Here is a 25,371-nt window from a genome sequence, read left to right on the forward strand (position 1 = left end):
AAGAAAATAGTTACTTGGATTTACCAAATTCTTCTTTCACTGATATGCCCCAAACTGTATCCTGGACCCCACCAGCAGATTTAGTAATCAGTTGCTTCAAACATCTGTTCACATCAAGTCCTATGCTCTCTCAGGGTGGCTATCATCCAATGATCTCCTGTGCACAAGAACTTGCTCCCTTGCACTTTATTTTCCAGCTGCCTTACTACAGCTGAATCAAACAGATTTTATCAGTTGTGGTAGTACCTTATGTCTGGGGACACTGGTCGTAAGCAATCATTTCTTGTCTAGACTATCCAAAAATCCTTATTGTCTAACTCTGTAAAGTGGCCTTATCTATGACTGCAGGACGTCATCCAACCAGGCACCAGTAAACCTGCTGCCTCTTCCACCCATTACGAAGTACCTCTGGTCACGTATTGCAGGGGAATTTGTTACTGGCATTCTCCATTTCAGGTATAATAGTATTTTTACCATACTTAAATGGTTTCTAATCCCTCTGCTTCTAAGACTGAGGAGCTCCTTTTGCATCATATGGTTTGCCTCCATGTCACATCTCATATTTGGGGGGCACTTTTTTCAAAGCATAGGTTCCCCTGCCAGCCTCTCTGGTTACCACACAATATGGTGGACCTGGAGCCAGCACTCCTTCTGATGCCTCTACTTTGGATTTAGTGCACTTAAAATTAGACTTGTTCTGACTGGCAATCAGATCATTAATCAGTGACTGAATGGATGAATCATGATAATTTTTTTCCAAAGACAATTGGATAACCTATTAACATAAAATAGGAATTCACTAAATGAACAGGGGTCACCTAGTCTCCACAATGTAAAATGGAATCAACTCCTTTGCTAAATATCTTGCCAATGCTGTTTTACACTAAACCTATCTGTGGTGACACAGTAGTATTTGACATCTTTTGTAAAGCTGCCATTACGGAGGACTGGCGAGGTGCATTAGCAGTGTTAGCTTGACAGGGTTTAGTAACATTGGAGGGATAGTGAGTCTACAGCATTAATGTCACAATGTGACCAAGTTAATTCCTGGCATTTCTCTTTGCCACTAACTCAACTCCTCTGTCTGCCCTGCTTGCTGCCCGTGATGTAAATTCTCTCGCCCTTTGCAAGATTTGATTGTAAACCAGTGAACTCCGTTAAACATGATCGGGCAAAGTGAACATAAAGTGGCTCGCCCAACCCTACTCACTATTCCATCACCAGTTCTGCCACAGGTATGTCCACTTCTTGACCTGCTTGGAAAATCAGACAGTTCTTTATCCTGCCCAGGATGAAGAGGCAGCAGTACCCTTTTTTCCGATCAAATATCTAAAAGTCCAGAAAGCTGCCCAAGAAACACTCCTCTACTCAAACCTTCCACTAGCAAATTGCCCAGGTCCACGTTTTCAGCCTAGACAAAGGGTTTCCCCTGAGACCTTCCCCACAGGTTGAGTCTCTAAAATTAGCACCACAGTATGGCACAATTTGGAAGAGACTCATTAAGCCCTTGGTAATTAAACTCAAGCTGCCTGCATCCCATAAGAGCTATTCATCATATTTCTTTTCTTGTTTCCTTTAGCCATTTGTTTGGATCCCACCCACAAACCAGGATTCATGCAAATTTGCTCTGACTGTATCAACATCTGCATTTCATTGTAGTGAGTAGGAAGAAGGAAACCTCCACCACAGCTACATGTTTTTTTTTAATATTCTCAAAATAATACACTGAAATTTACCATTAATCAAAATGAGGCAAGTGCAAGAAAGTGCCCCTTTAGCAAAAATGCAATTATTCAATAATGTAAAATAATTAGTGCATTATTACAGCAATTGAATTGCTCATTTTTTAGTTTGGCTCTGATTATTTTTGGAGAGCACAATAATCAAGTGTTACTTGCCAGACATTAATTTATGTAAATGCAGGAAATAAATTTACATAGTTTGGTTTGACTATTTTTCTTGGCTTACACCAGAATGTTTACTTAATCATGTAAAATGCTGGACTCTATGAATTTTACTGGTGAGGTCTACACAAGTAATTTATTTTGCAGCAATTAAAATATATTCATTTGTTTGAATTATTTGATTTCATTACAACCATTTTTATATTTTTATCTATCTAGAGCGTATAGATAATATACATACTCCTTATTTCTAAGAGGAAAGACTGCATTTAGACTGCATTAAAACAGACTAAGAAAATCATGTGAGATTAGGGGAAAATACACAGATGGTAAATGGGAGGGAAAGAAAAGGAAAGGTGGAGGAGGCAAGATGCAGTTTTGGAAGATGAGGGAAAATATGAGGAATATGGGTTGGGAAATAGATGAATTGGCTGATCTTTGTCAAGAACCCCGCAATCCATTAAAAACGTCACTGGAGGCAATATGTCCCCCTAACAGTTGGTTACCTAGGTAGGGTTTACTTTATATAACTCCGTTGCCCAAAGGTGAACAGATGTGCTTCACAGAACTGGCTGCCATTGACATTTCAAAGGCTGCTTTGGGGGTCCTTTTGCACCTTAACATATGACACTGATGGCAGGGGAGTTTTTTTTTTTCGTAGAAACAGATTGAAAGATTACGCTTTGGACACTAGAATGTTCAAGAAGATATTAGAGTAGGGTGGCAACGACAAATGGCCATTGATGAGTGGCTGCACGGCAAACAATATTGTAACCATTACAGGTTGCATTCGATCCATGAAATCTGCACAGTGACTTGCTTTTCAGGAGCTGTAGCTGCTATGAATAGCTAATGCTGCTTGTTAACATGGTGGGTAGGTCCAGCAAGGTAGCGAGAGGTAGTGTTAGCAAAAAGTGTATCTATTGATTACGATGAACCTTACACAGCAGCGTGTTTCTGATGAGGTGCAGCCTCTCTCTTAACACCATACATGACCTGCATAAAGGCCATCCATCACAGAATGCACTGGCCCATTTCTCCTCCTGTCACCGGCAGGGAAGAATTCAGTGTGTACGTGTCAATGTGTGTGCATATGTCCAGCTGCCCACGTGTGTGTGTGTGTGTGTGTGTGTGTGTGTGTGCGTGTGTGTGTGTGTGTGTGTATGCGTAATGAAAGGTGGTGTTCCACCCCAGGTGAGGCCAGAGAGGTTTGGGGTTGACCTAGTTTAGCTGTGGGAGAGAAATATCACCTCCATGGAGAAGAGGTAATTGGCTGCCTCCGACTGTCCTTCTGGCTCATTGTAAACTGTAATAGGTAACTCACTTAGGCCCTTTTGAAGAAAGAGTGCGAGAGAAGAATGTGTGTGTGTGTGTGTGTGTGTGTGTGTGTGTGTGTGTGTGTGTGCGTGTGTGTGTGTGTGTGTGTGTGTGTGTGTGTGTGTGCGTCTGCCAACATATGTGCATCTTTGTGCCATTATCCATTTGAGACTACATACAGCTTCTGCTTGTGTATTTCCAAGTAAAGACATCCTACCACATCGAGCGTGTGTTGACCATGTACACACTGAGTGATACCTGGCTGGGCTTGGCTGTAGTTGCTCTGCCTTTCTCGGTGAGAACCAAGGGTGAGGCGAAGTTCATGTGTGTAGTCAGGGAGGGTTTCACGTGAGGTGTAAGAGCGATGGTGGGCACGGCCGTCCTCACTCTCGTCAGATGAGCTGGTGTAGGACATCTCCATTTCATGGCGGCCCTTAGACAACGGCTGGTAGGGTTTACTGTCCATCTCCTCCATGGCTTGTAGGGCTCCACTTAGTCACTCAGCACAGCCACAGCACACAGTCTGTAATCAGGAAAGGTTAGAAAGGTGGGGAGAAAGAATGGAGAGGACAGCAGGGTGGAAGAAGGATGGGCCAGTGCAGGAAAATGAAAGGAAATAGGGGATTGTGCAGGCAGGGTAGAGGAGAAAAATAGCACAAGAAGCCTGTTATTGAACACAGTGGAACAATATTGCAGCATCTGCTCATTGCAATTACAGCAGACATTCATAAACAGTATTTGGCGGCTTTCATATTTCACACCAAAGGTTAGTTCTAAATCAATACACTCAGAAGGGACTGCGATTATGTCTGGATGTGTTTGAAGAAAAATTGGGCAAACTCAAGCATGGCACTTTGTTCTGTCTGTTGGGGTGTCTGTTTTCTCCAGCTATTGTCAGCTTTATCTCTCTTTTACAGACAAACATTGACAAGTTACAGATAAATCAACAAATTTGGTGCCGACTCCCATGTCCGTCAATTTCATGAAACACTATGACTCACTCACCCGGTTCTCAAGTAATGAAGAAACACTATTAGAAACCAGTCTTTACAGTGTCATTACCCTCCCAATTTGAGTAATGATAAATCATTTTTCAGCTCTGTTCAACTCGTTCTTCTCTCTCAACCACATCAAAATCTACTTCTGATAGTGTCTGGTGCAATATGCTTATACCACCATAACTAATGATTGATTGGGACAATGATTATAGCACAGAAGAAGTGATTAGAAAATACTTCATTCATATTAGTTCTCTTTCACTGTGCCCTTCCCGAAGCCTTTCCAGCCTATTTCCTGCAGATATAAAGCTTCTAAATGGAGCTTGAGAGGGTCATTGCTCATAGAGACAAAGTGCTATGGTATTGACCTCTTCAGGGAGTCCTGTAGTCCATATATCAAAGCCATTAGAGCGTGCCTGCTCAATACCTCAGAGATCTGCAGCAGGGTGATCACCACTAGTTTGATACAAGTTTACAGCTGACCTTTCTACCACTGCAGTGATGCTTTTATTCCACCTGAAAGACTCCTCCCATTGACCTTAGGCTAACCCTCCTCATTCCTCACGTGCACGCAAGCACACACAGTTTTGCATGTGCATGCACACACAAAGTACGCCTGCTGACCTCTGACAGTCAAAAATGGGGCAAGTCACTTGCACATATCATCCCACACACACCCTCACCCTCTAGAGACATTATCATAGCACAGATGATCTGTAAAAGCGATACACAATTAGTGGAAGAGTTGGGGTTGAGTTCATTATGCTAATCTAGTGTGCCGTAAGCTTATATTCATAAAAAAAAAAACACCCACACACCAACACACGTGATTCCCTGCAATCGTGATGCCTTTTATTTTGATTGGCAGGAGTTATTGCAAGGAATCAAAGCCTGCTATTATCTCAGCTGCCCTGTCAGAACGGGATTGACTGGTGTCACCTTCTCTTTGGTACGGTGAAGAGTGAGTATACATATACCCTGTGAGCTTTGAGTATGCTGCAGGCACTGGCTGCTGTCTGTCTCCACAGAGGCTCTCTGCACGTTTTATGTCTGTCGCAAGCTTACACGCAAAAATGAAAGCATGCGATCCTGCATCCGGTGCACCATCTTGTTTGCCCGTTGTGTGTCGGTGTGTGAGCGCATATGAACACAAAAAGAGAACACATGTAAAGAGACACAGTCTACTGAACATTTTGCTTAGAGTCCTGCTTGTTTGACATGTGTTTCTCTCTAACACACTTCACCTTCACATTTTGGTTAATCTCTTTTGCTTCTCTTCCACCATCCTTCATTTCCATGCTTCTCCTACCTCCTTGTCTGTTATCCTTGTGCTTTCTCCCCACCTTGCACACTCTACACCCTCCATCCCATACTCCAGAGCCCTTGCATTTAGAGAAGTAAGCCTGCTGGTAGGGGTTATTCCCACTAATTCTAGCCCACAGTGGGGTGCCCATTAGGGGGTTTGATTCTTGGTTTTGAAGTCAAAACCTGGAGGTTGTTTTGCTAGAGCCAGGCTCACATCAAACAAGACACATGGGCGTTGTGTAGGACAAGTAAGCATGTGCCACCTGAGCACCACAGCAGACAGATTATTAAATTGAAGAATAATCATCCTGGGCTGAAGCAAGTACAATATCTTTGCAATGGATTGCTAACACAGACGGACAACCCTAGGTCATAGGATGCTGGAATAATTACCAACATGCAAGAGTAAATTTTTAATACTTCTTCAAAACCTTCGACACAAGATTTCGATCATCTCTCATGATTTTTTTATGGTCGTGTATAGCAGGGGACCACAGGATGTACCGATGGATCTATAAGTGTTACTATATAAGTGCCTCACTGATTCCATCACTGGATAGAACTGCCTGTCTAACTTCTATTCAAACTGCATGCAACATACTGAGAAAGTTACTTCACGAACAGTTTACCCTACTGGAGAACTGTGCGTGTCTGTATGTATGTACTATTTGTGTGTGTGTGTGTGTGTGTGTGTGTGTGTGTGTGTGTGTGTGTGTGTGTGTGTGTGTGTGTGTGTGTGCATGTGTTTATAGGGCTCCAGACTGTCCCCAAATGGTTGCATTTCATGAACAATTTTTGAGACAAGAAATTTTTACAACTACTTCAGCAAATTTTCCAACTATGGGTATGACAAGAGGATGTAGGAGCTATTAAACTTTGGGGTCAATTCATCTACATCCTTCCATCTCAGTCAACAATGGTGAAATGCGCAATCGAGGAGTTTTTTTCCACCAGTGCTAGATGACCATATTCTGTTGAGAAATAGAATGTATCCACAATCTGCCATCACATTGAGATCATTTACAATGAGTGAGTGAGTGAGTGAGTGGACATTCTATCTGTTGCAGTTCTAGGCTCAGGCAGTCAAAGCATTTGTCTCTCAATCAAACTATACAATTTGCTGCTCCGTTTCAATCTGTGCCTCTATAAATACACACACATAAACTTAACACAGGAAACGTGGTCCATTGTTCCCTCCTCTTTCATAACATAGTCTTGTAAAACAAAACAAAAGCAAAACAGAAGAGTTGGAGTTAAGTTCATTATGCTAATTTAGTTTTAGCTTGTTCAGAGGCGTAGGGACTTGGCATTTCCTGTCATTAACTACACTCAGCATTAGCATTTTTGCTACACTGTATTAGTTGTTGAGGTCCTTCACAGGCTGGAAAACTTAACGAGTCTAGGTTAATGAAATCATCTGCTTGTTTGTCAAGTTACACGCAGCAACAGTTTAGAGGTTAGCATTAGCTTGAAACGTTAGGATCAGAGGGTGGGTTTGCCATTTTTTTTCTCATCATTTACATATTTAATCATCATTTCTGCTCTGTATCTGCTGTTGAAGCCCTGGAAATGTTATAAATCTTAATGATATTGTATCTGTTTTCATGACATACTTCTGTGACGAATAAATTTATGTTGTAGGCGCTCAGCGTATTAATACACACCAGTGTTTTGAATGCCATGTATGATCCAAAGTCCAGACGTCAGGATGTTCTTTCCCTCAGGATGTCAGTTACGTTAAGAGAATATTAACACTGATTGGCTGTTGTGGTCCAGAATCATGCAAATACATCTGAAGAGCTAATGAATATATTTTATCAACTTTTGCAGCAACCCAGTCTCATGTCAAAACGTGAAAAGGCTACGTTTGTCCACAGTGCAAAACGTATCAGTTCTACGATAAAGGCCTAAAAATTGTGAAATGTGTATGTTTTTTTTTCCCTGTTCTTTTCTATTGGAACGCTGGTAGGTCATGTGACTCTTTCATGCGGTCCCAAGTAGAAACACCAGAACCCAGATTTGATCCTCAATTCTGCTCCAAAAGGCTCTCGGAGTGCAGACGTCACAGACCCTGATTTTGCCCAGTTTCACAAGGGGATAGTTTTTTTCTCTTTGAACCTAGGAAGTTGAAATTTTAGTATGTTGTTCTGTCCTCCATAAGGATCGCATCTGTGGTGGTTTCTGCTGTCCGTAAAGGGTGTGGCAAAGTCCAATAAAGTCTATCAATTGAGCATCATAACTTGGTCAGAGTTGCTCCAAATGAGATGAGATTTCTGAGGTGAGTTCACACCTCTACCAGAATCCAATATTTAAAATTTTGAAGCCCCACCTCCTTCCTGAAGCCACTTCCTGTTTGGGAGGGGGTTATAGAATTATTCCACCAGATTATGATTTTATAAATTTTAGAGGCCTCACAGTTCAAGTTTCAGGTCTGTATCCACTGCAGAGGCCAAATGAGAGCTAAAGAGCAACAGGGTCAAAGGGTCAACAGGCCTCATGTCTCAGCCAGGCCTCAAAGGGTTAAGTGAGCCTTTTGGAGCTCCTTTGGAAAAAGGCCTGAAACCAATCTTGTTCCAAGACAAAAATGAAGAATGATCTTTGGGAGCATTTTCACATCTTTAAGACCGCCTTGACTCCTTTTTATAGCAGGTGTCACTGAACAGCACAAAGCTGCTATTTCAGCCCATCAGGCCTCATTTGCTGATCAATTATTATTGTTTGAAACAAAGCTTAATATAAATGATTTATTTTCATTGTAATCATTTTGAACACCTGATAAGAGAAACACAATAAAAACATTTGAAAAGGAAGGATCAAGGTGTTGTTGTACTGCAATACTACAGTACAGCATCAGAGACATTCAGTTATTGATTGCCTGAATGATTGATTTCCCCCAGAAGAGGAACAGCTTTGTTGGAGCAGTAAAAATACACATATCGGAACGAAAAAAGTTACATTTGAAAAGAAATTACATGACATTACCAGCACAATATATGAAGAACAGTTAGGATAAATTTAACTTGCCAAATAGTTTGGATTTCTTTAAATATATCCTTGATTAACCCAGACATCAGTGTGGTTTGTTCCACTCAGTAATAAATCTGTAAATACAGCGTGAAGTGATGGAACTAAAAGGCCACCTCTGAGTGCATGAGTTAGCCTCTGAGACGGATGTGACGTCAGCGTCATTGTTTATATTCTTAATGCTGATTGGTAGATCTATAATGGTTACAAATGTACTTTGTAGGCTGAATAAACATCCAGAAATTAAATCAATTTGTTGATTGTCTTATTAATCAAAAGATAAAGAATTAAAAATATGTTTGTTTTTTTTCCTCGGAGTGCGCGACAACTCTGGATTTTCTCACAGAAGAACGGGGGCCGACTTCCACGGAAGCGGATATATGGAATTCCTGGCGCACTTTCACATTATTTTTATTGAACAGCTGTAGTAAACAATCACACAAACAACAACAAACAAGCGTAGCTATTTTATATTTTGATGGTAATTCCTGGGGCAATTTGTTTTATATTATTTTTATTAGTCAACAATCACACAAATATATTTTCAACTCAGATAACGACGCAATGTAATGACAAAATACAATGACATAAACGCCATTTAGGTTTCTGTGGTTTGAACCATAACAACTGCAGAAAACGTGACACTGTAACGACTCTCTTCCGAGAGGTGAAAGATTCATCGTAATAACGAACAAATCAAAGATTACATACAAGAACTGAGCGAATATTATGAAAATAAAATGTATATTTCTCGCCAGAAATGTCCTTATAATGCTTTTTTAAAAATCAAACCTATCTTGGAATGACGCTCGTCCGTAATGGCGTCCTTAGCAACCACCTTAGCAACAACAGACAACGTAACACTGTTACGACTCTCTTCCGAGAGGTGAAAGATTCATCGTAATAACGAACAAACCAAAGATTATACACAAGAACTGAGCGAAGATTATGAAAACAAAATGTGTATTTCTCGCTAGAAATGTCATCAGAATGCTTTATTAAATCAAAACTCTCTTGGAATAAGGCACTTTCCTCCGAAAATGACAGCAGCGGCCGCCAATGTTTTTGTTTTGAGAGGCCCGCATGAAAGAGTCACATGATTTACCAGTGTTCCAATAGAAAAGAAAAGGGGAAAAAAAACGTACACATTTCACAATTTTTTATCGTAGAACTGATACGTTTTGTACTGTGGACAAACGTAGCCTTTTCACGTTTTGACATGGGACTGGGTTGTTTGCAGAGCCTGCAGCAATTGGTTGGCAAAAAAGTATTTACTCGATGTTGTTCGTAGAATGTCATAATTCATAAATCAAATGAAAAAACAACAACACTATGAACCATAGATTCTGTCCCAAATACGGTCCAAAACACGCAGGAAAATTCTCCATGCCTCCTTGCAGGGTCTGCTGTGTTGTGGCAGACTTGATGATGACCTAGTCACTTCTTCAGCATGACTGGTAACATTACACCTGAACTGCTTAGTTTGCAGCCAGGCGACCACCTGACAAGAAAACCATATCACTCTGTCCTGCGTTATGTTATACAGGACTTCAGTAGACGGGCTTCTTCTCTCTGATTAGAACGCAAGCTAAAATTCTTGTCCAGTGAGATATTGGAGCAAGTCATCAGTCAGTCCTCTTGTAAATTTGATAATGTCATCTCCATCTTGCAGGATGAATTAACTGAACCAGCCCCCCAGATCATCCTGGATAGTGTCAAATTGGACAGGAGGAGACTTCAGTTTGTCAGGGTTTAAGTCTGGTAGATTCAGGCACCAGGCAGCATGGTGGTGCAATGGTTAGCACTGTCACTTCACAGCAAGAAGGTTCAGGATCTTTCTGTGTGGAGTCTCCATGTTCTCCCTGTGCCTGCGTGGGTTCTCTCCGGGTACTTTGGCTTCCTCCCACAGTCCAAAGACATCAAGAGGGGACGAGGCTATTCGGATACTTTAATTTGACCATAGGCGTGGCTGTGAGTGTGAATGGTTGTCTGTCTATATGTGTTGGCCCTGCAATGGACTGGTGACCTGTAAGGGGGGGAGCCCGCCTCTACCCTGAAGGCAGCTGGGATAGGCTCCAGCTTCAACCTTGTCAAAACCATAGCCATGTCCGGTGTACTATCCAGAGACAGATACTTACTACTTACATACTTATGTTCGGATGTCATTACTGCTTGTCACCTCCACTGCAAACTCAAAGGGCCCCATGCTTTTGTGTCATATCAGTTTGTCATCAGACAGTCAAGTACTAGACTGGCTTCATAAGCATGCAGGTAGCTGTGAAAATAACAAGATGTTTCAAAAACAAATTTATACAATGGCTCCAAAACAACCACCAGGACCTGCATGAATGACATACTATATATTCCAGTTATGGTCTTGTTGGGGACACTTCAAGAGCATTTATACATAAAAGATGTGAAAAAATGTGTCTCTGACCAAATAAGCAAGTGGTTTGAGTGGCTTGATGATATTATGTCTTAGTGGTCATTGACATTAGAATTTAATAATGTCCAGGCGTGATATGATTTCCCATGATCCATCCATCAATCTATCCATCCATTTTCTTCCGCTTATCCTGTTAAAGGTCGCAGGGGGGCTGGAGCCTATCCCAGCAGCTTTCGGGCGAGAGGCAAGTTACACCCTGGACAGGTCGCCAGTCCATCGCAGGGCCAACACATAGAGACAGACAACCATTCACACTCACAGTCACACCTACGGTCAATTTAGAGTATCAATCAGCCTCGTCCCCTCTTGATGTCTTTGGACTGTGGGAGGAAGCTGGAGTACCAGAGAGAACCTGCACAGGCACAGAGAGAACATGCAAACCACACACAGAAAGATCTCGTACTCGAGCCAGAACTCGAACCCGGAACCTTCTTGCTGTGTGAGGCAACAGTGATAACCACTGCACCTCAATGCTGCATGATTGCCCATGATGCATTTTAAAATTAACAGGTAAACAGGGTCAACTAGGCTAACTGAATACTCTAATTTTGACCGTAGGTGTGGCTGTGAGTTTGAACGGTTGTCTGTCTCTATGTGTTGGCCCTGTGATGGACTGGCGACCTGTCCAGGGTGAACCCCGCCTCTCGCCCAAAGGCCGCTGAGATAGGCTTCAGCCCCCCCGCAACCCTTAACAGGATAAGCGATAGAAAATGGATGGACGAATGGAAACGGTCAAACAGAAATTACAACAATAAACATAAAATTTAGACAATGTCCTTCCTTTCAGCATCATGAGTGTGTTTGATGGGATTTTTCATCCTCGAGTTGTTTGATCTCTGAAGAAAAAGTGCAGTTTAAACGTGATGGCAGGAGAAGAAGTTCTAACATAGGGGTTTTATTTACATTTAGCCAACTGAATGTTGCCTAGTTCCCAAACAGTGAGGAAAATATAGCTGATCTGAACTATGAGTGGCTCATAATTTTAGTGTAACACCAAAAATTGGGTGCAACAATACCCAGGATTGGGAATCAGCTGGGTGGCAACTGTTTTTCAAACAAGTATGCACAGGGCACAAAGCAAGTGCAGTTCTGTTTTCACTATTCATGTTTGAAACACATACTGTTTGTGTTCTTCATACTCTATTTCAAGCACCAACCACCACCACAACTGATCCTAATTGTCTCCGTGCAAGTCCCAACTATGTAAAATTCATGGACTTCTATTATTAATGGATTCCTACATTCTGCATTAAACTCCAAAGTGTACTGTATATGTTCTCAATCAAACACTAATTTATTCATATACTTCTGCTGAAAATTACCACTGAATAAAAATTTGAAAATTGTTTAAAAATTTAAATGCATCTCAAGTGTGGGTTCTACAAAAGGATCAGATGTAAAAAAAAAAATGCAGTGAAACTGTATGTTTATATCATTGTGTTTTTTTTCTAATTTGTTTTATATCTATAATTCATCTGCGTGTATTGAATTCTTCACTGCTCAGTTTAAAACTAACCCAAAGTGACAACACTGAATGAAACACATGTATGGTATTACATTATTACCCCCATCCTTACCATCATCAATTTTTTTGTCTCTTTCTCTCTCACAGATAAACACACACACACACACACACACGCACACGCACACACACACACACACACACGTAACCACACAGGAGAGATAATCTATCACCACACAGTTGTAACAATATGAGGCCCCTCACCAACTTGATCCCCTCCCATCTACCATCCATCCATCTACGGTATTTAAACAGTGCAACAGTAGATGAGGGGGCCATTTTTTGCAAATCATTTTGGAGACATAATTGAAGCCCACATGCACAAGTTGGTTTTAAACAGGATTCAAGTCAACACTAGAGGGAGGGCTGAGGTTGCTAAGATATCTGAGGTTGCTAAGATGTCTGACAGCTGTAACACAAAAAGCAAAATGCGCATCTGTGAAAGAAAGGACCATGAGGACAAATCCAAAAATAATTTTCCAATATGGAATATGATAAAATGATGAGGAACAGGAAGGCAGAGGCAGCGGGAGGACTGGGGCCAACAGAGAAATTGAGTTGGTAAATAAACAAGGAGAATTGGGAGGGCAGAGATCCATCCAACAATATTAGTTTGTCAGATTATTGATACAGTATAGTTGCAGGATTACAAATACATTTCCACCACCGTGTGAAGGTCTTATTTTTATAACAGCTCCAAGACCTCTAGTGAGAAGGGAGCTACTTTCTTTGTTGGCTCTGGCCTTTATACATTTCCATGAAGCTTGTTTGCAGAGTGACAAGCTAATCCTGCTCACTAAACAGACCTTGCAAGCCCCAGGAATGACAATGAGCAACTTTAATATTCATGCTAAAGCATAACATTTTAACTCCTTGCCACAGATGCTTCAAATCAACATTGTGACGCTCCTGGTGTCGATCGCCAGCTTTTATTTTGTCTTCCAATACAATGGCTTAATTATCAAAAGGAATCAAAGCATAAGCTTCAGATCTAGGCTACAGGCCCAACAGGAATAAACAGTGAGCTGTCAGAGAGAGATCTCATTAGTATGTGTGTAATTGGAAGGGGGGGTAGCGCTTCGAAGTTAGCATCACCTCCTCAGGCATAGGGACACCTCAGATGAGAGGTCCTGAGGACCCATAGGACCCTGTTATACCTAAACCACCCGAAACACAACAAAACAGCACACCGCCTACTGGGACCCCCTGCGACAGGAGGGAGAAGAGGGATGTAGAGTGAGGATAAAGGAAGTTGTGGATAGATAATGAGAGATGGAAAGATTTCTCACTGAAAATGTGGATAACTGAAGAAAAGCGTTTTGAAAGGGAGAGAGACATTTAATTAATGGATAAGAGTGAGCTATCTGTGGGCGGCAGCACTCTCATCACGTAGTTGTGCTTTCATAGCTAACCAAGCCTGAAATGTCTTCCTACTAATGCCGAGTTTACCAGTAGAGCCCATAGCATCGTGTATCACACACACGCACACACACACACACACACGCAAGCGCATCGCCTGGACGTCAACAAACATAGAGTATCCCTTATAGAAAATATTTAACACATTGTGACTGTCACTGATGGACACACGCTTGTGCCTACACACACTTACAGCATTCATAGTAGTTGACAAACAACACACTTGAATACCTACGCCTCAGAGAATTTAAAAAAAAAAACCCAGAGGGACCACATTGTGTAAATCAGCGTTATGAGTTTCTCTGCATTGTCAGTGTCCGAACCATTGACAACCAGTGCTGCCTTCCTCTGTTGTTTCTCAGCACCCAAGGTTAATATGTTTGAGTAAGTCATAGTGGTGAAACAATAGACTACAAGTGTGTGCCCACTGGTGTCCAAATGAGAGCGTGACAAGAAGTGTGTCCAGTCAGAAAGAAGCTCAGTTCTTGTCAGGTGCTGTCAGGAGCCCTGAAACCATCCCAGACCATGTGGCTATTTATAGTGTACATGGGTCAAATCCCACATTGGCACCGCCTGCCTGAGCAGTGTGGAGAAATCCATGGGTTGCTACACTATTGATGCCCTCTGAATGTGGCCTGGAGCGGGGGAGTAGCTGCTTTAACTTTTCAAAGGCCAGTTTTATATCTCAACCACACTTAAAACTTTTCTTCTCTCTTTTCAGATCTTGCTTAAGGTATAGCTTTCTTCCTGCTGCTTCTGATGAACACCAGCTTCTTTTCATATCCACGCTGACTCTCTCTCTCTGATCTAAAGCCCTCTGCTGATTCCCCACCAGGCTCAACAGTAAACAAAAGAAAATATAACAAAAAAACAGAATATGCAACAGCCCACAACATTATATTCAACTGCCCAAAGCCATTTGACCACATATACATGGAGAAAGAGACACCACCCAAAACCACTTAATCAATATTCCTGACAAGGCAAAGCCTTATTCAACACATCTGATATTCCTCCTCTCTCACAAGATAAATACATGTCCCTGTCCTTCTAGCCGAACTAAAGGTTGTTCACACTAACTCGTTTTGCAAATAAAGCTTTACATCAAGACTGACAACTTCCTAAGCTCTCCACATCAGCCACTGCTTGGTAAAAAGCCTCTTTCAATAATGCATTTGACCGCTAAAACCACTAACACCCGAAGAAAAGCAGAGTGGCAGCACTACAGATGCAAAATTAATTGATAAACTGATGCTTTTGTTATCAAAAACTGGATTTAGTACTCGCTAAGCAGACAATATTGATTTTATTGAAATACGTATCTGCAAAGATTGCGCAGTATTACAGACTGAGTGCGAAATGGAAAAAAAATCTTCATGGGTTAATTGAGGAGATTGTGTTTCCAATCATAAAAGACTCTATCAGAACCAAACTGAGATTCTAGTGCAGCTCTTTTGTGAGGCGATAAGACAGAAATGTGTGTAGGCTGAATGCACTTGTCCATCTGCCTGTCGTGTCTGGTCAGAAGACATATAAATTCACCACAAGGTCATAACCTATTGGTCGGTTATCCGACACAGTATGAATCGTAGTGGTATTTTCAGACCTACGTGCGAAATTATTCTAGATAAACAAAAAGAAATCAATAAAATCAATCACTTCAACGTGTATTTGCAGTTTGGACAGGAGTTCTGTTCTTTGCCATGATTTGTTATTCATTCATCCTGCATCTTGTTTCCTATTTTCAGTCTCTTCCTTCTAAAGACCTTGGCAAAACTGCATTGGACATGTTCCTTAAAGATTTGCATTTCTCATTTTGTTACTTGTCAGATGAAACTCCGTGCTTTCCGAGCACATCTCAGAGAACCAAATTTGAGTCTTTCAAGCTATTCTTTTTCTAGGCACATCCGGTCAGGGTGGCATACTGTAAAATATAATGTTAGTGAAGAAAAAAATGCATCACGTATGCTTTACTTCAAAAAAGCTGCACATTGCTGCCATGATTTTTTATTCTTGGAGTAGATATTGGCTATGTTCTAATCACTTTTATTTGTGTGGTTTGGCGAGGCATTTTGGCTCCCAATCAACAGAGACTGTGTGTCTCTCCCTCTGCAATCAAACTGAGTCACGATGCACATGTTTGAAACCCCATCTCAAAGTTCACGTAGGCTCATTGTGAAATTAAACCTGTTGAAAAACAGACTGAACTCAACTGTACTGTTCACTACTGTATTGTCATATAGAAAACATGGCTTCCAGCTGAGAAGCATCAAATACGTTTTTGGAGCTATTCATCTTTTCTATGAGTTAATAATTCATGATCATCCAGAAAGCGGAGCTATGAATATTACTGATGATACACATGAGGCTATTTACCAGTCAGCAGGAAATAAATGAACTCGTTTAGAGGAGAGATGTACAGTACACAATCACTGTTTTATGTTGCTAAGTAAATCACTTGGAAGGCATGCAACAAAGCTGCAGATGCACATAATTCATATTGGGGAGTATTCTGGAGGTGTGTTAATTATGTTCCAGCATGCAGCAAGTGTGTGGTCAACTCTCTCGATTAAAGAAACAGTTTTCCTCCTGGGAGCCCGGACCCAGAGAGATCATTTGACTGTTAGTTAGCTTAGCACAATGGATGATGGTGTCAAAAGTCATCAAATATTCTTTTCTGACAAAACGGTCTTTACTTGTATTCAGTCAAACATGCATAAAATAGCAAGACACTGGGCTCCTTCATATTTTTTTTAAAAATGTGTTCTTAAATATGATTTGACATTTCAAGCCTCTAATTTAGTCTTGACAGGAAGGAAAGCTTCCCCTGACACTTATTGTGTATCTCTTATAATGCCATGGCCTGCAAAGACTGTTAGAATAATTGAGGTTTTAAAAAAAAAAAAACCTAATGTGATTAAGAACAAATCTGTGTGTATGAAGATTCCACTCATTCATTACTGCTTACCTGACGGAGTGAAATATTTGATGCAACTGCTACTACTAATCAACTGACCTTATAAGAGAGGATGAGAAGGATTACTTCCTGTCAAACCAAGACCCTGAACCTTATCTATAACTGTTTACAGAGGTAGGGTAAGCTGTTCTCAGTTCTGTACTGCACAGATCGAGCAGAAAAGGGTACCTATCTTCCTGTCTGGCAAATAGGTCATATTTCCCAAATAGTTGGTTTATTCTTTTTATTATCACGTTGACCATGTTGTTTGTTTGTTTGTTTTTTCTGAGCATATGATCTTATTTTGATAGAATCCTTCCCTGATCATTTTCCTATATTGATTAGACTGAAGGTGAAACGTCGCTCTGTAAAAGCCATCTGGCACCAACTCCCTTTTGTCCTTCCTGTCAACAACAGCAGGATAAAATCAACACAACTATAATGGATTTTGACTTAAGTATGAAGAAAGCAATGCCAAGAAGTGCACATTGAAAGTGAAGGACAATTTATGTGGTAATAAATTTTGGGAAGAAAGAAAACTCGATTTTTCTAAAGTTGTCCACTGACTGGATGAATAATAAAAAAGTCACAGGGAGAAATGTGTCCCTATATGTGGATTTTCTATGTATGTTTGTGTGAGAAAGTGTGCGTTTGCCTGTATGTGCTTAAATATTGCATATATTCAGTATTACGTGTGCTAAAATGTGTGTTACGCTACAAAATGCGGAAAAAATAAAATGAGTTCTCATACGATCACACAATCCAAAATACACATTTTTCTAAGGAGGTGGACAAAATGAAAAAAAAACCCACCTCAAATATCACACAACCCAATGGAGCAACAAGACAAATTAGACACTCTAAAATTACCACAATATCATTCAGACAGCTCTTCTATCTCAGTCCTCTAGCTAGGTGTGTTCCATTAGCACATAGACACAAATACACACACACACACACGCACACACACTCCTCTTGACAAATTAATCTCATATTTTAAAGAGAGGTGGAGTGGGCTTGACCAATAAGCCTCTTGTGGCGCTGATCCTTCTGTCTTGAGTTGAAGGTGGAGGAGTGAGAAGGGAGGCAGCGGTTGCATTTTAACAATACAAATCTCCCATAATGCCATGTTTCTTATTTAACTGTATATAGTTCCTGACTCTTGCCCATGGCCCAACAGAGGAAGACAAGAGGGAATGAAAGCTGGAGATGCCAGCTGAGAAAAAGCCAAATACTTAAAAGGAGAATGCCTCAGGCATACACTGTATGTGCCTGCCTGCATATGTATCTGTGTTCGCGTGCATGCGTTTGTGTGTGTGTGTGTGTGTGTGTGTGCACGCGCGTGTGTGTGTGTGTTTGTTTGATGCAATGAAAGTGATTTTGGTTTTGATACTATTTCTGTCCTTTTGTCTGTTTTTGTTGGTCCTGCTTTTGGTTTCAACCCTACAATAAACACTATTTGGATACTTTATCATGAGGGTTAAAGGAGGAGAGACTAGTCTTCAAAAAAATTGAAACATATTTTTTATCCTTCAAAACGGCAGAGAAGATAAGAGCAAGCAAACATGAGACATTTTGGCATCATTTTTATACATTGGGCCTGACATAAATTTTAATCAAAGATTTCTATTCTGAAACCTCATTTTTCAAGAAGCAGGGGGGTATTTTAGAATTGGAAAAAAATAATGATGTCAGTATTTAACTTTTCATATTTGTTGCTGATTCTCAGTGAATGCTGCCAGTATTTTTCCACTGTTCTTCAACACATTAATTGTGAACTCAAGTGTAAACATTGGGCCTATATGAGGTTTTTAGAGGGTAATTTGGCAGCACTGTATTGCCTTTGTATTTCACTTTTTTATGGCAGTTTCATTTTGCAGAGGCCGACCATAGCTGAATGAATAGAGGAGAAGCTAATTAGCACTGCAGGATTTGTTAAACAATTGCTCTTGAGGATGGAGCAGCATTGCAGCAAGAAGGTAAATATTTGAAGTTGTACAATGGTTACATCTCTAAGTGTCTGTGTGTGCAAGTCTAATGGTCCAGCATTCTGATTACCCAACTGCTTCCTTTTACTTTGAAATTATCAGCAGGGTGGCAACTCATTTTATGCTTTTCTAGCAATTGCATTCGCACCATATGATGGACATGCTGGGAGAGGTGGAAAGAGAGGGGCATAAAAAGTCCCACTGGGCCTCATATTGCCTGCAAGCTTCAACTCTGACTGCACCACTAAGTGTTCTACTCAATATTATAAACAACCTCTGATGTCTTTCACATTGTCCTCTCACTAATTCATGACCCCAATTTTATTAAGGAAATGCAGTTTTGCAGTGTGGGCCAGTGGGAAGTGTGTGTGAGCGTTTCCCTGGTAGAAAGGAGCATAACAGTGCCAGGGGCTACAGTATTCCTGGAATGAAAATTCATAAATAATGCAGGGTTGGATAACAAAAAGAACTCCCCCGCTGACTTGTACAGTACTGCGCTACCCAAAAGCCATGCGATATCACTCAAATGTCAGAAAGTATTTGACACATTTTTGGGGAATATCTTGACTCAGGACAATGGCAAAACACAAAAGACAAAAAAAAAAAAAAAAAAAAAAAGCAGAATCCTAATAATGTTCACTGCAGGAATAATCATGAGACTCCAAGCCAAGGAGCTGATCTTCAGATTACCAAAACACCATATGTGCTACTCACTTAGCAACAACTAGTCTGAGAATTAAAAAGTGAATGAGTAACAGCTGAAACAGATCATTAGTGTTGGGCCACTGCTGCCCACTAACTGCTGCCGAGGAAACGAGTTGGCTCTGGTCACACTGTGAAATTTGACCAATTGATTAGTCATGTGGTTGGTTGACTGACAGAACTGCCTTATCAGGAGCATGTGTGGGGGCATATAATTGGTGAAGTGACATTTCAATTCAAAGACCTGCCCTCGAATTGTGAGGGCGTCACCATGATGGGTGTGCCATTTAAAAATGCACTTAATCCCCAGTGTGTGCTCTTAAAAGGGCCTAAAAAATACCCCCATATAGACAACACACACACATCAGTGGATAATATATGACACACTGCCCATCACCACTACAGTTCCGTAGGAGAAATGAAAGCAGGATCAGCTAACCTCCCCAGGTCCCATGCATCTACATCATCGTCATGTGTAAGTGTGCATCCCTGGTAGCGTATGAGAAAGGGCGCGCAGGTTGACTGTGTGAATTATCTAACCTCCATGCACAGATGCTCTCTATTAATAAAAAAAGAGCAAAGAATGACTGCTTCATTTTTATCATCACTATCAATAATGCGCGAGGCTAGAAGGAATTAAGCATGGTGACCGTGTCGTAAGCAGATTCAGGTAGGACACACACACACACAGGCACGCACGCACATACACGCACGCGCGTTGAGTAGTCACATCTGCAGGATCAGACCTTGTGATGAAGTGCTTGTATTGTGAAATAATGTGTATGGCTACAGCAGGAGTCATGCAGTATCCTGATAAATTGTGGTTTCAGATTATTTGCATTTTAAAATTAAACACGTCGAGCTCCTTTACATTCCTCAAATGAGTAGCAAGATGAATAAGAAGTATGTTCTTCTAAATAGCTTTAGAATATTTTTAGAGAGTTATCCAGACATAGTAATTATTAAATATATATATATATATATATATATATATATATATATATATATATATATATAGTTTGCTTATTTGATTATTTATTTATTGAAAATATGCCTTCAGTGGTTTTACTCAAAGCAATTATTTATAATCTACTGTGAAGGAGAGGAGTGAGGAGGTCTAATTTAAATCTATCCGAGCATATCCATCCTGATGCAATTTACGCTGCCTTCACAATAATTATGATTTATCCAAATGCATTTGCTGCTGTTAATTATTTAACCCCACAATGTGAAAAATGAATATTGTGCAGCTCAATAATTTAGTCCCCCAAAAATGGTGGGTTTCACCAGCTGCAGCATCATCTAAGGTTAGAGGATCACTTGGGATATATATATATATATGTGTGTGTGTGTGTGTGTGTGTGTGTGTGTGTGTGTATATACATGTTAAGTAAATATATATTAACTATGTAATACAGTGAGTCATGACGATGCGCCTGTTGGACTTGTAAGATGGGAATGTTGGGAATATCCGGCACAGGGTGACAGAAGACAGACAGATATATACACCCTGGACCTCCGGTGTCACTGTTGGCATCATTAGGACACCTTAGTGTTGATGGAGATGGAGAGGACCAGCCAGAACTAGAGCACAACAACCCAAGGCTGACACCCCCCCCCCCCCACACACACACACACACACACACATGCACATACGCACACACTCGCGTACACACAAACAAAGCAGTCAGTCTGCCACTGCACTGTAGGTGAATTGTCATTATCTCAGACAGGCATGTCTGCATCCTTACACTTCAAAGGAGGCGCACGTATTTTCATAAAACTGCACCACACACACACACACACACACACACACACACACACACGCACACAGGCACACACAAACACACACACACACCCTGTCCCTGTCTGCCACTCTCCCTTTCATACACATGGGCCATAGCACCGCACAGTACATCTCGGAACAGCTGATAATAACCATTTCCTGTGAACTCACGTTGTCTCAGCATCCAAGCCTCGTTTAGCCAAGCAACATCGCAGCCGATAGAAAGGCCAGATCAGAGCGCGTCGCTTACCTTCCCCACATGCAGCCATTCCTTTAGTCCAAGTCCATGCTTAGAAGCCCTGACAACACTAAAGACTGTGCAATTCCCCCGCTAGAAATGAGGTTCGAGCCGCTGTGTTCCTGCTAAATGTGGATGAGGAACCTCTCTCTGCGTGCTGGTGCGGCTTGGAGGCGGCGGTGCTGATGCTGCTACCGCTGCTGCCGCTGATGCTGCTGCCGCTCTCTCAAATGCCGACAGAGCAGGACGAGACGACGTCTGCGGAGAGGAGGGGATCTTCTTGCAGGGGCCAGCTCCGCTGTACGGTGACAGGGAACCCCGGCGCCGTGCGTTTAGCCGCAGCTGAACTCGAGGAAGCTGACGGGTGATGCTGTTGCTGGTGAAGCTCGGTGCCGCTATAACAGCATCTGTGGATCATACCACCGCACCGCGGAGAAGGGGGTGTGGCAGTGACCGGCGACAGGCATAAACACGCTCAGGTTCCTCTCAGTCAGGAGCTGGTGTGGATCAATAGTGAAACTCATTCAGGTGATGCCATATGTCTGCACTGTCGCCTTGTGCTGGAATGCTGACTCATTAATATAGCAGTGAAAGTTTGGTGTTTTCTCCCGGTGAAGAGCTGCTTTGGTGATCCCTCAACAGCAATTTCCCAATCATCAAAAATGTTGCTTCGAAATGAGCAACAGGCATTATTTTCATAGAAATCCTCCAGGATATTTAAGTTATAATTAAGAATGAATGTGTAATTTATATGCTGTAAATATGGACCTGAAATTGAATTAAATTCACTGCTGCTAGATTTTCAGTAACACCTGCTCCTCATCCCATAAGACCTTTTTTTGTTTGTTTGTTTTGTTTTAAAATCAGGTGCCTAATGATTCTGACCTGTGCTCTTTGCATTGTGGGTATTTTCAGCCAGTTGGTAGGCTAGCTGGTACAAACAACTTGTGAATGACAGGGGTTCTAATGATGCAGTTTATTATTTCCCCAAAGCACCGTACGCGTGGGGCTACAAACAACCATTTTGACAGCTGCTTCCCTCTGTCTGCCTTTCAGCTTGTCTTGCTATATCCCCAGCACAACTCAGCAGCATGCATCTTTTATCAACAATAGGTTTTGACACTTTCCAGCAGTTTCATCACTGATTCTCTCTAAATGAAGGCCATAGTCCAGCGGTGCCTTGCAGAGAACCAAATGATCCAAGGAAAAACATGGCACAGTGAGCAAAAAAGGCTTTTAGGTTTTAATGTGCTTGATAAAATCTTTGCCTTTCCTACACTGAGACAACCCGTGTATTTGCGATTTTGGTGTTGGTTGTCAAGAAACTCTCTGGGAACAATGACTGCAGTAGGTAGAATTTGATTTGACCTCTTGAGTTTCAGTTTGACTCTCAGACTCGATGCTTGCCTGCAGGACCCTAATGGCAGCCACTTGCAGCAGCCGGGCAAAGGCTCTTAAGAAACAGCAGTTCCTATTCTGCCCGACACATCTGACTGAGACATCTCCTTGACAACCACCTCGAATGCAGAGATTTGAAATGTCAGTGTTTTGCAGTGACTGTTTTGTTTTGTTTTTCATAATTTTGTTCTGTTTCAGGGGTTATACTAGATGAGAGGGACTGATTTGCCTTCTAAAATGGAAGCAAAACCCCAAAATACTGTTGATGGGAAGTAACACTTTAATTTTGATGAGTATTAAAAGGATATATAATATTCTCTGGTCTTCCAGGATAAGTGATACCTCAACATGGTGTAAAATTTCAACTCTAAAAGTCAGTTACAATATTATGCCCTATTAATTGAATCATGCAAAGTATAATTCAAATTTTGCAGAAATTGTTTTATTTGTTTTTTTGTTTTTTTTGCAATTTATTATGTTTAATATATCATTGACATTTTGCAAAGAAAACTGCACAAATGTTTTCATATGTTTTTTATGTTAGTCCAAATTTGTATGTTTGATTTGAGGAATACACATTTCAAATCATCAGTAATTTGTAAGGATAGACAAGGATTGGATTTTTTTGCTGATATCCGATTTGACTTTTTTTTTTCCAAATTGGCCGATAGACAGTATCTAACAATATTATTTGTGCAAAAAACTTGATATGATATTTTCATTTTGTACACAAAGAAAAACATGTCAACGTTGTGAATTTGAAAGAATAGATATTATTTTTTGACATTTTTTTACTAAACCCCATGAATCATATATTTATCTCGTTGTTTCCTCATTATTGATGGGAGGCAAAGAAAACATAATCATATCTGCTGTTATCAATGCGATGTACCGACATTGTTGCACATCCCTTATTATTTGTGAGCATTTTTTTTGATAACCAATGGAGAAGACTCAAGCTACCATTTGTGAACGATATTTCTATATCATACATAATAATCACGATACATATGATAATGTATAATACCTCACACATATAATGTATAAAAATATTCAAATGTTGGAAAAAATTAAACAAACAGAAAAGCTGCTGCTCTACAATGATTGCAGATGCAATTACTCCCGCCCTATTTGGATGACAAGAACGCAGAGCCGAGCATATTGGGAGGGATGGGGAGCACAGAGGTGGATTTAGAACTGGTACTCCATAAAAGCTATGTGAGAATTAAAAGAAAGCTACTGTTGCTGTTGTGAATGCTAAAATGTAGTCTTTTGAGAATAAGTTTGATGGGAAGCTGTCCATGCTCTTTATATCTCTTCAATGACTTCACCCCCTCTACTAATTGTAAGCGCCTCATGCCAAGGCCCTGAGACACATCTGTCGAACTCTGAATGGCTAGAATGTATGAATCACAAGACAAGACATATATCTGTTACCTTTTAAAGCTGCTTCAAGCCTTTGTGGTAATATTGGATTCCGGATATCCTGCACTACTTCACGTCACAGCTGGAGGCCCTTTACATGAGCATTATTTAGACTTGTACATGCAAATGGCAAAGCCAACACACTTTTCCCCCCTTGAACCCCAGCAGTCTGTGATAGATTGGCCTTTGATCAATCCCTCCACTCTAGAACATAAGGTGGTTGTTGCATTCGAAACGAACAACGCTGCAGCTCTCCTCCTGTTATCTTCCTCTTTACTTCCTTTGTCCCTCGCCTCCTCCTACCACATCTCTGTTTTAAGACATTCTCTCTTTCTTGTCTTTTTAATATTTTCCTCCTCATGCCCCCACCCTTCTCAATCCCCCTGCTTCGTTCCAAACCTCTCCGGGGTGACATTGCTGAAGGGGCTTCTCTCATTCTGTAATGAGGAATCCTGGATCAATGTTGTCAACAATACTCACCAACTATACAGTATTATTATGCCCTGGCGCTGGATTCCTGATCTCCAGGGGTGTCAAGAGTTAACAAGGGGATTCTTTCTCCGCAAGGGTGTTAGGGATGTGTTCCATCACTCTCCCTCTGTTCTCCATCAGTGCTACGGCTCCACCCAGTCAGCCATACAGCTGAGTGTCTCACAGGAGACAAAGGCAGCCATTTATTGAAATCTTTTTTTTAAATGACAGAGCTATGACCTTTCTGATGCATGCGCTTCACGATCATAAATTCTTACAGATTTCATTTTACATTTCCTCCAAGCAGTCACAACTAAATTACCCCTCCACAGCCTTCAACCTACCGGCAAGGATCTAGTACTTTCATCTTCAATTATTACTTTTTTTCAATTTCAGATGGTACTTTAGCACTTTTGGAACCAGATAAGTGTTTTGGAAGTTCTAAAAAGGGTGGTATAATCTGTTCTGAAAA

General features: G+C 41.0%; 1 protein-coding gene across 2 annotated transcripts in view; it reads right to left on the reverse strand.

Moving 5' to 3' along the window:
• Window positions 1-21,989, reverse strand: part of tenm1 (teneurin transmembrane protein 1) — a 202,405-nt gene extending 180,416 nt beyond the window's left edge. For both annotated transcript variants that reach the window (XM_086223045.1, XM_086223046.1), the window contains exons 1-2: window positions 21,618-21,989; window positions 3,480-3,744 (exon numbers count right to left, since the gene is read on the reverse strand). In XM_086223045.1, the coding sequence (XP_086079171.1) occupies window positions 3,480-3,696 (217 nt within the window). In that variant the 5' untranslated portion in view covers window positions 3,697-3,744; window positions 21,618-21,989. The remainder of the gene's footprint in view (window positions 1-3,479; window positions 3,745-21,617) is intronic.
• Window positions 21,990-25,371: the final 3,382 nt, after the last annotated feature.

The sequence above is a fragment of the Aulostomus chinensis genome, chromosome 13 (assembly GCF_037954235.1).
Source record: "Aulostomus chinensis isolate RoL2024-O1b breed Wild chromosome 13, RoL_Achi_v1.0, whole genome shotgun sequence".
Taxonomy (NCBI): domain Eukaryota; kingdom Metazoa; phylum Chordata; class Actinopteri; order Syngnathiformes; family Aulostomidae; genus Aulostomus; species Aulostomus chinensis.